At 40.7% G+C, this 15,011-nt stretch overlaps 2 protein-coding genes across 4 annotated transcripts in view; one reads left to right on the top strand and one right to left on the bottom strand.

The window, feature by feature from the left end:
• Positions 1-4,364, top strand: part of STAT1 (signal transducer and activator of transcription 1) — a 43,384-nt gene extending 39,020 nt beyond the window's left edge. For both annotated transcript variants that reach the window (XM_084643285.1, XM_084643284.1), the window contains exon 24: positions 78-4,364. In XM_084643285.1, the coding sequence (XP_084499411.1) occupies positions 78-101 (24 nt within the window). In that variant the 3' untranslated portion in view covers positions 102-4,364. The remainder of the gene's footprint in view (positions 1-77) is intronic.
• GLS (glutaminase) overlaps positions 1,221-15,011 on the bottom strand; it is a 107,778-nt gene continuing 93,987 nt past the window's right edge. For both annotated transcript variants that reach the window (XM_084643286.1, XM_084643288.1), the window contains 4 exons: positions 13,118-13,179; positions 10,137-10,213; positions 9,986-10,049; positions 1,221-7,780 (listed from right to left, as the gene is read on the bottom strand). In XM_084643286.1, the coding sequence (XP_084499412.1) occupies positions 7,624-7,780; positions 9,986-10,049; positions 10,137-10,213; positions 13,118-13,179 (360 nt within the window). In that variant the 3' untranslated portion in view covers positions 1,221-7,623. The remainder of the gene's footprint in view (positions 7,781-9,985; positions 10,050-10,136; positions 10,214-13,117; positions 13,180-15,011) is intronic.

Raw genomic sequence — 15,011 nt, 5'->3', positions numbered from 1 at the left:
AAGAGTATTTTAGTATAATTCTTTGCTGTGGTTTGTTTTAGGATAGATTTTAATCAACATGTGCTCTTTCTTTACAGATGTGTTCAGCCTATCCGACTTAAGTGTTATTGGTCTCTCTGCTATACTGTTTGCACATGTCCATCCTTAAGTAGCTTGCATTTTTCTGCTTCCGAGCCTGCAGAGGTATGCATCAAGGCTGTGTGTAGTCTGTGGCAAGCTTTCCCTACATTCTGAAGAAAGCCCTTGGATGGTGTGGCACACCAATGCATCAGACTGGACCTTCAGTTAAATTAAGGAATTGAGGTTCTTAATGAATTCAGTGTGAAAATCATAATACCCAGAGTAACCTGTATGTTACTGATTGTGATATGACATTCGTTTAATTGTAATTTTCAATGAGCTAGAGAATTTTCTGTCACCACTGTGAAACTCCAGCACAGAAGGTGGAGGGGAAAAGCTGGAAATCTTAGCAACAGCGTGGGGGAACAGTGAGGGCTTTTGGCTGGGACAGCAGCGTGGGATTATGGGAGAAGCCCGTGTTTCTACTAAATTTATCTTAAATGAAATAGTTATGTTGACATTTACAATGTTGTCTTTAGGTTTTAAAGTAAGTCACCTCTGAGATTGGTTCCAGGCTGCCTGCATACACAGGCAGACAATACAGCTTCAGTTTGCACTTTGCTCACATTTGGCTTTCTTCTGCAATGAGGAGGCCTGGAATATTTTCTTTTAAATGAAAGCTTAGATACTTTCTCAAAGGATACAGCCACAAACTGCACTGACCTGTGTTTACTTCTGCTCTGCTAAATCAGTGGCATATGCTTCATTGTAAAAATAAACTAGCATGTTATTATGGTAAGAGTGAAATCCAAAACTGTGACTGTAGCGCTCATTGAGAAAAGAAACACCAATTGAATAGGATGTTTCACAAAATCTTTCATGGAGAAAATTCCCAAAGGTATCATGTCACCCCAGAGAACAGTGTTTGAGCACGCGCTGCATATTCTGCTTTCTGTTATGGCATAAAGGAATTGAAAGCTAGACACTGTAGAATTACACCCAGTCCCTTCCTGAAGTACAGTTCAATAAAATCTGTGTGAGGCAGCAGAGAGATGTTTTCTCAGAGGATCCTTAATACAAGCACTGCCCTCCATCCAACCATCCTTGTAAGCTGACTGCAAAGTCACCATAGACTACCCCTTGACCGGTAGTTACTTGTGGAGGTGGAAGTGCTTTGACACTGTCAGAGTTATTAATCATTGTCTACCATGAAAATATATGTATCCACAAAGCACATAAAAGTTTAATTTTAAGTAACCAAAACTAAAATAAATTAAGAGTAGGGCTCCTTCATTGTGACACACCTGCCATCCAAACAAAGAGAAAATATTCTAACCTTGCTACTGGCAAGGGGCTTAAGCCTGAAAAGTAAGTTGAGAATTGAGGGGGAAAAAAAGAAAAAATCCTCAAGAAATGCAAACTTGCCAAACCGATAGATGGCATCTCTTGGCCTGTCAGATTGCAGCTATTTTTATAGTTCACAGTTTAGCCAGGAACTGTTGGAATGGAGAAGTCCACGTTGTCCACTGAGGGCTTGATCTTGCACCATTCATGTCAATGGGAGTTTTCTATTGACTTGAATGGGAGTAGGCTCAAGCCCATCCAGAGCATAACTGTGTCTTGCTTTCCTCTTTGTAGCAGCAAACAGAAGCATTCCTAGCACGTCACTCCACTAGTGAAAGTAGCACGGTTACCTTAGTTGAAAAATAAACTAGTTTTAGGCCTCCAAGGGTGTGGCTTTGCTACACTAAGAAACCTGAGTATCTGCAGTGCAATTCAGCAGTCCCTTAGCCCAGGCCTGCTACAGGTTTTTAATTGCAGCATCGACATATCCTAAGGGGCTTGACTGCAGCACAGCCCCACTGAAGTCAGTGGAGCTATGCGGATATGCACTAGCTGCAGGCCTTGCTGCTTTACACGTTTGTACTGCCCGCACTAATTTTGACTGTAATCTCTTTGGGGGGACACTTTTCCTGTAGCATAGCACTATTAACTAAGTCACATTTTAGAAGACTTCTCATTTTTACTATTGCTTATTTGAAAGAGGGCATAGTCTCTGCATAGACACACAGCTTCATTAATAGCAGTAGGATAAAGAAAGATGAATTACAATCGACTCTGTGTTAAGTCAGTGCTTACAGCCCACGGAAGCATTGGTACTTGGAGGAAAGAGGCAGTCTGCTAATAGCAGAGGAGCAGATTTGTTCTCAATACACTGGAGGCTAATTAAGCCACAGTTCCCTAATGAGGGTGGCCTCTTGAAATTCAATGAATTCTGTGCAAGTCTCACCATGAACTCATAACTCCTCATGAAACTGAAAATCACTAATTCTCTTGCCTCAGTGTTCCAACAGCCGCAGTGCTTTGGCTCTCAGCAGCTTGCGAGTTTAGCGTTTTGCTAGTTAGTTTATAAGGGATGGGGAAGTTACATTTCCACCATTCAGATAGGTTAAAAAACAATCAGCTGCTTGAGCCTGCTTCATGAAAAGGAAGTGGTAAATCCATTTAGTACATTGTGCCTGTAAAGACTAGCATGTTGCCTGCAAGGAGGACCCTTGCAGTCCTATGATTCCATGCCAGTGTTGAATGGATCTGAGAGTATTTGCTTAGGTAGCAAAATAGTGCCAGTTTGCCTTATTTTTATATCGCTAACAAAAAAAATCAATGACCACAAATGCAAAATATATCAACAGGTTAATTTTATTACCGTTCTCATTAGAGTAGCTATGTGCACATATATATTTATCAAGTGAAATGAAGTGGGTGTTCCTAAGAATTGTGATGTGTTAATCTGTAGATGGTGCTTATAATACCTTCCCTTCTGAATTCAAGTTACATCTGAAAGTCAAATTTTCTCATGAGTCCAGTAGATGTACAGTAGCTAGCTTCATGTAATTTTTGCATGGATGATAGTTATAAAAAGAAGTTTTACAATACCAGAACTATTCTTTTCCAGGTTAAAAAATTGAAGCGTCACTTAGCAATTGTTTTATGGTTACTAATGAGATCATGTTTCTCTGAGACTGGTGAGATTTAATTGAATTTTTGACATAACAGAGGCCTCAATTTGATTGTAAGCCCACTGGGGCAGTTTCATCTCTATATGGTTGTCAGTTATTTCTATGGCTAGAGAATTAGCCATATGTTCTAATAGGCTCTGGGCAAACAAGTAATCTAGCAAAGTGGCAGTCTGGCTAGTCAAGGCATTATTTGTTGCTAATTATTTCACAGTGCCATCAGTGTGCTATGCTGCTGCTCCTCACAGTACAGAACAAGTGACATTGTCCTTGCCCCAAGTCACTTACAAGCTTATATAAACTTGACACAACAAGGAGTAAAATAATGCGGTGGGGGGAGGGAGGGAGACAGACAGAGGCAACCCCTTAAGAATGTGGATAGCCCAGCTGGGGCTCATGGTTCATACATGGCATGGTCACGTAAGAAAAGGTTTTTTTAGGGCTGTCAAGCACTCCATAAGGCCATCTACAACATGTTGAAACCATGAAATCAGCAACAATGTATGTCTCCACTCCTGGCTGCAATATGAGACCTATTTAGTATAGGGCTGGGTGATGTTGATTTTCAGTAGAATCCCTTAATTGCTTCCACAATTTTCTGTTGCCGTCTGAGGCTGGAATTTGTGAGGAACCTTCAGGAGCAAAATGATGCATGTATATCCCTATTTCACCCTCTGTGGTACTCAACTATTTCAATAGCCAGACCATCCCAACTAATTCCTAACTCAACAGATTCAGAGACCTTTACTTCCCCATCCCAGCGACAGCCTCTATTCCTAAAGAATAGATGTTGGAGACCTCCAGCACTTCAAAAAGATATGAACACTAGGGTCGTCTTCTTGTTAGAATGCCCACAGCAGGTTGGGTATTCCGTTGTAGCATCATTTCTCCATCACCAACTGGACACCTGTATTGGGTGAGGGAAAGCCAATGAGCTCCTGTTTGCTATATCAAGCTTTTAGATTTAAAACTACAGTATTCACTGGCCACGAGATGGAGCCTCCTGATGATTTGATGCTACAATTAAAGCTTGTCACAAGGCCTTCCCAATGCAAAAGTAGCCTCGAGACTGGAGGATATCAAAGCAGCCTAAATTGGAGGGCTCCACAAAGTCCACTCTCTTTGGCTACTTCAGTTGGGATGGTATTAGAGGTGGGTAAACGATGTAGCTAACCAATAAAAGAACCCCTCAAACATCTGTTTTTTGGTATTCCTGTTTAATTGTGCTGTAAAAAGCAACAATACCTGGATTTTATTCATTAAAATAAATCTCTTTCATTTTCAGAACCAGTACAGCTCAAGTATTTTTAAATTTAGATTTACTTACGGGAAATTGCTGAAAGCAAATACATTCATCACTGTCTATTCCCCACAGTAAGGAATCTATAATGTCACACCAATCTGTCACAATTGCTGATCCTACAGCATCAATAAAAACACTCATTGACATTCTAGCTCAGTAGCTAAAAAGTTATCAGCCCAGTACATCACATTTTTCACAAAAAGATGGGATAATTAACACTAAGACCAGCACAATATTTCTGTGTATAAAGCATTAAGTTAGCATAACCATTTCTAGCTGCTGTGATACATAAGAAACACATATATGACAGAACACAGAAAACTCTTTGGAGCATAAGGATGTCAGCATTTGATAACACAACAAAAGCCATTTAAATTAGAATCTACATGTCAGTGCCAGCAATGAGCAGCCAAACCAGTGAACTACATATATCTATAAATAAATTGCATATATAAATAAATGCACTGCTTCCACTGGGCACAAATCTTTGCAAAATAATATCTCCTGGTACAATGAGAAAATGCTAAAACTATCCTGGCGAAAATGCGTTTGTGCCTAAATTCTAGCTAAAAGCTCTTAATAGGGTGGAGGAAAACGTTAGGTGCAGGGACAGCCATAATCTCTAAACTATTTAATTAAAATGCCTTTATCTTCTCAATACATGTACCTGCCTTTTGGAAATGTTAGTGTTTGAGCAAAGTAAACCTGATTGATTTCAATTACATCAAAATAAATCACTGACATTTTTTCTGAGACAGCAGAGGATACATTTTCTTAGCAAACCAGAGAGCTATACATAGAAATCTGATCAGTTAACAAACAGAATGGGTCTCATAGTCTGGGACTAATCAGTACCCCCAGAGCCCAACCTGAGAAATTTGACTCCCATAGGATCAATTTGGTAGGTCTAAGAATACTATAGAAGAAGACATGGGATTTAGTTTGCCTGGTTTTATCCTCTGTAGGAGTGCAGCAGAGCCAGGGCCTTGTGCTCTCAACAGTGACCCATCTGGCCAAGAAGGGTTCAAAGGGAATCCCATCCAGTTTTTGGTTAAGGAGGAGGGTGGCTGTGACACAAGGCATGAAAGGAGAGGGTTAAAAAAGCATGAGGCCTTCGGGTGAATAACTGACTTGAGGCAAAAAACCAGCTTGAGAGCAGTAATATCAGATCGGGGGGGGGGGGGGGGGGGGAGGAGGAGAGAGAGATGGATGCCAGGCAAGAATTTTTACCAATCAGATTTCAGGGGTTTAGGCTTTCAAACTACTACAAGACAGCATCTTTATTATGAGATAGGCCACTGCTTGTGCTGAATATCAAGTGCCTCCATTTGATTTCTCTTTCTTAGGGGAGGCGATGTGCATGGTGGCTAGAGCACTGGAGAGGGATGCAGGAGACAAGGGTTCCATACCTTGACTCTGCCACTGACTTGCTGGGTGACTTCTCCATGCTTCAGTTTCACCATCTGTAAAGTGGGCATCTGGAGATCTAGGGATGAATTATTATTACTGGCATATCTTTGAGATGTGTGCAGTTCCCACAAATGGTCTCATTTCCCATCCACTGTCTGAGTCTTGACTATCACCTACTTCCAACAAATGTGAAATGGATACTCCTACAGAAGATTTTTTTTTTTTTAAAGGTGACTTCATTCATACTGTAGTGTCAGGAATCAGACATATTGTTGCATTGGGCAAGAAGCTGATGTAGTGTAAAGGTCCCCAAAATAGAACAAATATTTGGATTTAGATTTCTAACAACTGGCGTATGTAGGGCACAGACTACCATGTGAAGAGTGCAAATGCGACAGTTCACACACAAATGAACTGCTTGATTTGTGGTCCTGTTTCTGATTTCTTACTTGTTTTACACCAGTGTAACTTCAGAAGCTTCAACAAAACTATTTGAGGATTTATGCCAGCATAAGAAGAGAGTTAGACCCACAGTTTGGCATATCCACAACCTTGCTCATGCTTTGATTAGCTTTATGCTTCTCTAAGCTGTTTCATGCCATCAGTGTTTTTTATTGTGAGCCTAACTCATTTCAAACATTTGGTTTAGTATTTTGCCTTTCATATACTTACATCCCCCGAAAAGGTTTTTGGTGCAGTTGCAGCTAAAGACAAAACATAAGACTGAGATGAATTATTTTGCAGCCTACAAGTCCCCCCATGATGCACGTATGCCTGTCAGGAACAAATGCATTCTGTGGAAGCACCTGCTTTTCCCAACTAAGGGAAAAGCACTTCAGCAGCTGAATATGGAAGAGAGAGGCTAGACAAAGGGCATTTGAAAGAAACAGCTCAAAAAAACCATCAAACAAGTGATATTCCTCTATGCCATTTGGTCATCAAACCAACCTTAAAACAGATTCCCTGAAAAAATCATCTCTAAGAACAATTAGCTCAGACCATTGACAAATGTCACCAATATATTATTTTGAGATTTATACTATGTAAACAACCGGTCAAGATGGCGCACGCCTTAATCCTAGCTACATGGGAGGCTGAAGCTGGTGGATCGCTTGAGCTCAGGGGTTCTGGGCTGCGGTGTGCTATGCTCATCGGGCGTCTGGTGCTACTGACAAACCTGGCCAACAGGTGGCTGAAGGACTGACCAGAACAATATGAACAATGCGTTGCGATCGGCAACCGATCGATGTAGGTGACAAGGTGATGATGTAAATAAGGTTGCATGGGAAATTATTTAGGGGGAAAAAAAGGTAAGTGCAGATCCTTGTTCAACGCACCCATGCTAAATCTACACCAGCATCCTCAACTCCTGAAATCTAGCAAAACCACAGTGACACTTGCACATGGCAACAGCATGGTTCCACTTAACCACACTGTAAGAGATTTGTTTAAAAATGCAAATTCAGCAGAAAAATTCCTGACCACGGTTTGAAGATATACATAGAACACAAAAATAAATTAAGTAGTGCACAGTCAAGCCATAAACAGCTAATACTTCTTTTACATCAATTATACGCAACACAAGGTAATATTGCTCACATTACAGAGGGAGACTCTCGGGGGGGGCAGGGGGTTGTTTGGGGTTTGTTTGTTTTTTGGAGCGATTAGGTTTGTCTGCTGCGTATCATGAAGAAAACTCCTGTAACACTGAAATAAATGAAATATTCTGTAAAATATACACCACTGTCAGACACAAATACACACGCTCTTCATACTCATTTTCCACAAAAGCATAGGTAAGTGAGTTGACTCTTGGGATCTAGCTGAAGATGGTTAGAGTAAGCCATCTAGATTTTTATGAACTGTTTGATTTTCCTTTCCATTGCTGGAATCCTCTGGAGGTGTGTACTGGATCTGGAATTCTTGAAGAATTTTAAATACATCATGGTGTCCAAAATGTAAAGCTTCATCCATAGGAGTGTTATTCCATCTGAAACAGGGAGCACAATATTTCCAAAATCAGTAAGCAAGTAAATCCACCACTATGAATTCCATTATACTTTGATGTTTGAGACAACAATTGCCCGTACAGTATCTACTAAGCTCAGGGAGTACGTAAGTACCTTCAGTGAATTGGACTGTGGGTCACAACCTTTTTTGACAACAGATGTTTTCACAACTTTTTACCCCTTCAGTATCAAAATAACTAATGGAGAATGAATGGGATTCCATTCCTTCTTATGCTTCAGTATAATTGTTTAATAAAGTTCAGCTCAACCAGTCACATATCCGTGTAACACCACTGTCTTCAGTGTGAATTCACAGGTGTCACCAAGGACAAAATCTGGCATGAAGAACTTTTATTACCAGGGATTCAGAGTCCAAGGTCAGAAGGGACCACTGTAACCTTCTATACAACACAGGCCATAAAACTTCCCCAACATAATTCCTAGATGATCTCTTCTAGAAAAACATCCAATCTTAATTTAAAAAATGGTCAGTGATGTAGAATCCACCATGACCATTGGTAATACATAAAGGAAGAACCCAACTTGATCTTCAGCCCACAGGCTGATTGTGCACGGTTAGTCACTGGAAACAAAATCTTTTTTACTTGAAAGTGTGAAAACTGAACACATTTGATATGGAAATCACTAAAAGACGATAAAAACTGATTTTTTTCAGTCATTTTTCACATCAGAACTGCACTTTAATGGATAGCGTCAGACTAAACAAAACATAGCTAAACACACATACAAGTGTAACTGCTGCTATTTTCACATCATCCACACTAAACCCTCTCAAATGTAACAACAATATGCAAAGGCTATTGCATACAATTGTATATTTTCCCCTCTTAAACAGGAGAGTAAGAGATATCTAAATATAGTATTTCAACAAAGCCAATGTAAAGTATTTATTTTTTGCCTTCCTTTCACCAAGTAAATCAACCCCAGAAACGTGCCTCAGATTATTGGTACTGAAGTGTTTTCCTAGTGTTGATCTTTGACGTCCTTTTAGTACAGGACAAACTCTTCCCCTGAGGGGTTTTAATGGAAAAGCTGGTAGTTAGAGCAGGTGTAAACACAATGCAGATTTCCCACCAAACTTGGTTACATTTTAATTGTGGTGTATGAACTCTGTAGCACTGTGAGTTCCTTTTGAAAAGGACAGTATCAAAAAGTAAAAATCTCACCTTAACAGGAAAGCTTCAAAAAATCACAGGTAATGATAAATGACTCAAAACGCTCTGCCTTTCTGACACTCCTATAAGTGCCGTAAGGAGGACATTGTGCACATAATACAAGACATTAGCAGACTTATATTAGTCTGTACAGCATCACATGAAATAAACTATCAAATTAAAGCTAATTCTATGCTTTACTGTTAAATAGCAAAATCACTGTTCTGCGGAGGGAAGCATTGAAAGGTACACGCACACTGAAGGAAGCAGAGACAACGACACAAATGTACTTGATTAAGAGAGCTAGAGAGAGTGGGCGAGCGTGGTTTCATTACTGATGTCGGGCCTTGTTTTCTTTTGGTGAGGGACCTTGCACGGACCTATTTTTTTCTGGTTTCCAATGCCACACTCTGAGTTACAATAATAAAACTGGAGGTGAAATTAAAAACAAAGTTAATGATTATACATAACAAACCATGTGAACTGCACCTCTCTCAGGACACCAGAACAGTAAAACAGCCTTTTTTAATGGGGTCAAGTTCACACTGAAGTTTGTGAATAGTTTTAGTTACTTTGGACAGGAACACACAGAGACACCTCTTACACCCACATCCGCGTGCGTGTTCCGCATGTATGTTCACACACACACACACACACACACACACCAAACTACAAATTCCTTTTTCTTGCTTTGATGCCTATTTTGAAAGAAAATTCTCTAGCCAGTGATTTATTTTCTCAGTCTTCCCTACTGAGGTCTGGAATTCCTGCTTCTTTAAGGGAGGAATTAGTGTTGCTAGATCAAATGAGCAGAAACAGCTCCAGGGAGCTCTAGCACCAGCTGCAAGTTAGCTGGGTAGATCAGATGGTCCCAATTGTCACTAGTTTCAGCATCCAATGAGATTTCAGAGGAAACAAGGACTCCGGTCAATTGACCGCACTAGAGTTGGATTCACCAATCTAATTAGTTACTGGAGCTCCCCTCCTTCATACAACAGTGCAACTACTCACCTGTCTTTGGGGAAAGGATTCACTTTGCAGGCTTCCAGCAAAAATTTAATTACTTCCACATGACCTATAAAATAAAAGAAGGATTTAATATACTTTTTAAATTAAGCCCACTAAATTAATAGATAATATTTTATTTGTCAAGAGTCATTACCTTCTGCAGCTGCTACGTGCAATGCTGTTCGTGAATCATAATCTCTTTGCTCCATATCCATACCCGACAAAGCAAATCTGAAAAGCCAAATTCAGAAAGACAATCTTAGAAAGAATTACAAAAATACAGAAGTGATCATACTTCTACTGTAAAACAATGAAATGCCCTCTGACAGGATTTAAGTGGTATCTGTGACACTGTACCCCATATTGTTCATAGTGATGTTATGATAGGATTATGACAGTTATGTATTTTATGCAAGATAGATCAGTGAGGTGTCTTTGGAAAGGTTATGATCTGCTGAATAGGATTATCCTACTTGTATGCATGTATCATTTTTGTATCTGAAGTTAGGAATATTGACTATGTACCTGTACGTATTGACTATGTATCTGTGGCAATTCTTCAACAAAAAAATCTTCAAAAACAGACTTCAACGAGAAACTGTAGAATTGGAATTAATTTGCAAACTGGACACCATCAAATTAGGCCTGAATAAAGACTGGGAGTGGCTGGGTCACTACAAAAAAGTAATTTTCCCTCTGCTGAATGAGCTACGTCCACCTTGATTGCATTGGCCTCGTTAGCACTACAAAAGTACTTTTCCCTCTCTTGATATTCACCCCTTCTTGCCAATTGTTGAGAATAGGCATCTTCCACCTTAACTGAATTGGCCTCATTAGCACTGACCGCCACTTGGTAAGGCAACTCCCATCTTTTCATGTGCTGTAATATTTATACTGCTTACTGTATTTTTCACTCCGTGCATCTGATGAATTGGGTTTTAGCCCACGAAAGCTTATGCCAAATAAATTTGTTAGTCTCTAAGGTGCCACAAGGACTCCTTGTTGTTTTTGCTGATACAGACTAACACGGCTACCACTCTGAAACCTGTATTACAAATGTGTTTACACCTGCGGAATACCCACTAGACAAGATGCTTTCATTCTAAAAAGTTGGGTGGGGAAGGGCCATTAGAGAAAACAATAGGCATTAGAAGATGCTTATCTCCCACCTGGGGGCCTTCCTGAGGATGCTGCACACTGCCTCTGAGTCATGGCTGCTGTGACACTACAGCGACATGTCACCAGGTCACCTGGTGCTGGATTCCATCTTGGGATGTCAATATACTTCCACTGACTGGTGTGGGAACTAAGCTTGGAAACAAAGGGTTTCTGCCATATGCAAAAGCTATATAAGGCAAGGGAGCAACATTATCTTGGTTCTTCACTGACTCCCCACCCAAAGAGACTCCTAGAAACACCTAAGGAACAAATATTGAACTGACGGAACTGCTGGACTTTTAGCCTGTGAATGGAATACCCGGGGATTCCAAGCTGAAAGCAAGTGCAGCTTGCCCTTTAAGAATCTGCAGCCTGCTTGTATCATCACTTAGATCAGATATGAATACCAAATTCTCATCCTATGTAGTACATATTAAGCTTAGTTTGCATTTTTTATTTGCTAGGTAATCTGCTTTGATCTGTTTGCTAGCCCTTATAATCACTTAAAATCTATCTTTTATAGTTAATAAACTGGTTTCTGATTTATCTAAAACCAGTATGTGGAAGTCAGAATTTGGGGCAGAAAGCTGTTGTATATTCCTCTCTACATTGAGGGACGGGGCCAATTTCATAAGCTTACCCTGTGCAGTCCCTGTGCAATGCAAGATGGTATAGTTTTGGGTTTACACCCCAAAGGGGGTGCGTGCCTGAGTAGCTGGGAAGCTCCCTAGTTGGAGTCAAACCATGCAAGGCTGAGCACAGCGTCTGCATGCAACTGCAGCTGGGTGTTTCCCTACCTGTATGTGTGCTGGTGGAAGTGCAGTCTGGTCACAGCAGTACAGTGTAAAGGGAGCCCAGGCTGGTGGGTCAGGGGCTCAGGGGTACCCCAGGTCCAGATGGCACCCCCGGGGGGAACCCGTCACAGTATCAAAAGTACATTATATTTTCATCTGAGATTTAATAAAAGAGGCACCAAAGTGACCTGGCTTTAAGATTAGACTAGAGATTTGGCTTCCTTCCTGGCATCTTCATCTGTGGTTCCAGTCAGAAAAATCACTCTTAAAATGCCACTATGGAGCATACTTATGTGCATACATACCTCTCTCAGTCCAGCCAAAACCCTAGTTCCAGGCAGATTCTCTGACTGGGTGAGATCACTTTGGGATGTGAAGTACAAACAGAACTTACATCAGCTGGAGAAATTTCATGGAAAATCCCCCCCGTGTCGGAAGAATCTCTAACCAGTATAAAGCTACTACAGCAGCTCCACTGCTAGCTTTGTCCCAGCTTTGCAAAGGTACAGTGAAGAATTAAGCCTTCCACATTTATCTGCTCTCTCAGGGACTTTGTGTGAAATCTGCTTAGTGTAAAATGCAAAAGGATTTTTAAATACTGCCAGCCCTACAAAAAACAAACAAAACAAAACAAAAACCATACGTGGGATCTGAAAATCAAGCTGGGTTCCATCTGGCTCCTACCTCACTAGCAATAAACATTCCTCAATTTGAGCTTTGCTCACAGTTCTGGAATTGGTTCACAAGGCAGACTAGAACCCAGCTTGCTCTTCCATTGCTGTAAAAATTTGTGAGGAAGATAACATGACTGAGACACAAACTGATTTTTCCATTTATATCAAAGCAGCGTGGTGCCATTTTATATGGTTATACCTCTGACTATAACCTGATGTACACATTATTTTTCATATTATCCACATGAAGTTTTGATATGCAGAACAAAGGACTGATTGTGTAATAAGCTTAACTCCTTGTTCTGTTGGGATCTGAAGACTAGACATTAAAAGCAGTGCTAGATCCAATAGAGCACATTCTTTTAACACCTCGTGTGTTTAAATGGCCCTGCTACCTTGGCGTATTAAAGCAGCTCTAACGTCTCCTAACATGGTCATGTGTTCAGAAACAAAGTATAATAGTAGTCGAAACAAGTGATGTCCTTTCCCCAACACCATATTGGTTTTACCTTCGGAGTGCAGATACATCCCCAGTGTAGGCAGCAAACAAGAGATTTATCACAGACTTCACCTGCAAAGTGGGAAGGAAAAAAGTTTTTTTTTTCTCTTGAGGTGACTTGTGGGAAGAAAGCTAAGATATAGTAGGGTCACTGTTGGCAAACATGTCAACTATGTAACAATTTCTCTAGGTACATTTGCAGTACAATCTGAAAACGTTGTCAGATCGAATTCCAAACAGCTTCACCACAGGTAATTTATTGGTCCAACTCTGAATGCATAGAAACACTAGAAAGTAGAACATCACCAATTTGTATTTTACTATGACAAAAATCTCGAAATATTTTCCTTTGTTGGCCAAATTGTATTTCTCTTTTAAATGTAACACTATATACTACTCACTCTCTAACCCACTGCATGATTTGCATAATTCATCATGACTGATCGTTTACGCTGAATAGAGACTTGAAGAGTAGGGGATGTTACCAGTCAGCACGAAGGATTCCAAGGAAAAGCTGTCTGAGGACATCTGCATACAGCACCTGTTTCAATACACTGTTGTTGCTCATACTTTCCATCACTTTAGCTGATATACTATGGAGGCTTTTTACAGACTACATCCCAGAATGCTTCACAGTGTTAAATAATAAAAAGAAAAACTAATAAGCATAAGCAAGACAGAAAAGGCACATTTCAAAAAGGCTGCTCTAGATAATAAGGGCCAAATACACATTTCACACAGTTGGTTTCATCAGCATTTATGGCCAGGTAGAGATACCAAGTCTTATCCTTTTACAATGAGATTTGCAACATTGCACTGCCCTCCAACACCAAGGTTCCCAAGCTTAAACTCTTCCACTCAGTTTGGTTTGAGCTCTGCCTCCTTTATAGACTATCATTGTAACAGACCAATACAGAATCACCATTCTTCTTGGTGCACCAGAAAGGAAGGAATTCTCTACACCCGCCCACCCAAACCTCTCCACCTGTTCCCCGAACAGCGTGGACGTGGTCCTGGGGCACTGGGAGCAGGTTAAGGGGTGCTGTGTCATCATCTGTGCCTTTCATAAGCCAGAATCGAGGAATCATTTCACATTACCAAGTACCAAATGAAGGTATTTGTTATAAAGCAGCACAGTAACCTATATGGAAAGAAGAGAAGGGCATAAACAAGTCACTTCTTTACAGCATATGCTGTGACCTCAAAACCTGTAACACAAAGACGAAGGCAGGCACAGCCAGTGTCTTTAGTCCAGCAGTATATGAACACTAGTGGGGTTACCTTGAATCAATATTAGCAGACTCACTGGCGTACTGTCCTCCTGCCTTGCCCCCTTGTGTGGACACTGACACAAGGTCTCTGGGCTTTAGCACTCTGACAACTTTCTTGGGCTACCCTGGAGTCATAGGTGCACTGGGTCAAGTCACCTTTTGCCCTTTTGTGAAGAAAATGACAAAATCCAAAGTCTATTAACTTAGGGCCTAGACTTACAAGGTGCTGAGGGCCTGTGACTCCCAATGACTTCAGTGGGAGGTGAGGACACCTGCCAATTTGCAGGGTGGGCCCCAAGAACGCGCTCTTGTTATCATTCGTTTCATGCTCTCTGCTATTAGCCAAGCTACTTGCTATATTTTGTTGTTCTTGTGGTGTGCTTGACTGCAACTGTCACGCACAGATAGACCTGTATCATTAACATGGTCAGGCAGGGCAAAGCATGGAGCTCTGGAGCTCAAGCTGGTTACTTATGTTTACTTGGCTACCACGATAAAAAATAATGTCAGACTGTCACTCCAGGAGTTTTAAAACCTCCCCTTTTTCTCCAAGAGATCAATTAAATAGAGGGGAAAGGCTGCATATGCTGTCAAGTTACTCCTGGGTTTCAGTCCACTATTTATTATATACAG

Source organism: Lepidochelys olivacea, assembly GCF_965140295.1.
Source record: "Lepidochelys olivacea isolate rLepOli2 genome assembly, chromosome: 11".
NCBI classification, from domain to species: Eukaryota; Metazoa; Chordata; order Testudines; family Cheloniidae; genus Lepidochelys; species Lepidochelys olivacea.
Note: the sequence above shows the minus strand (reverse complement) of the source record. Positions and strands in the feature narration are given on the sequence as shown.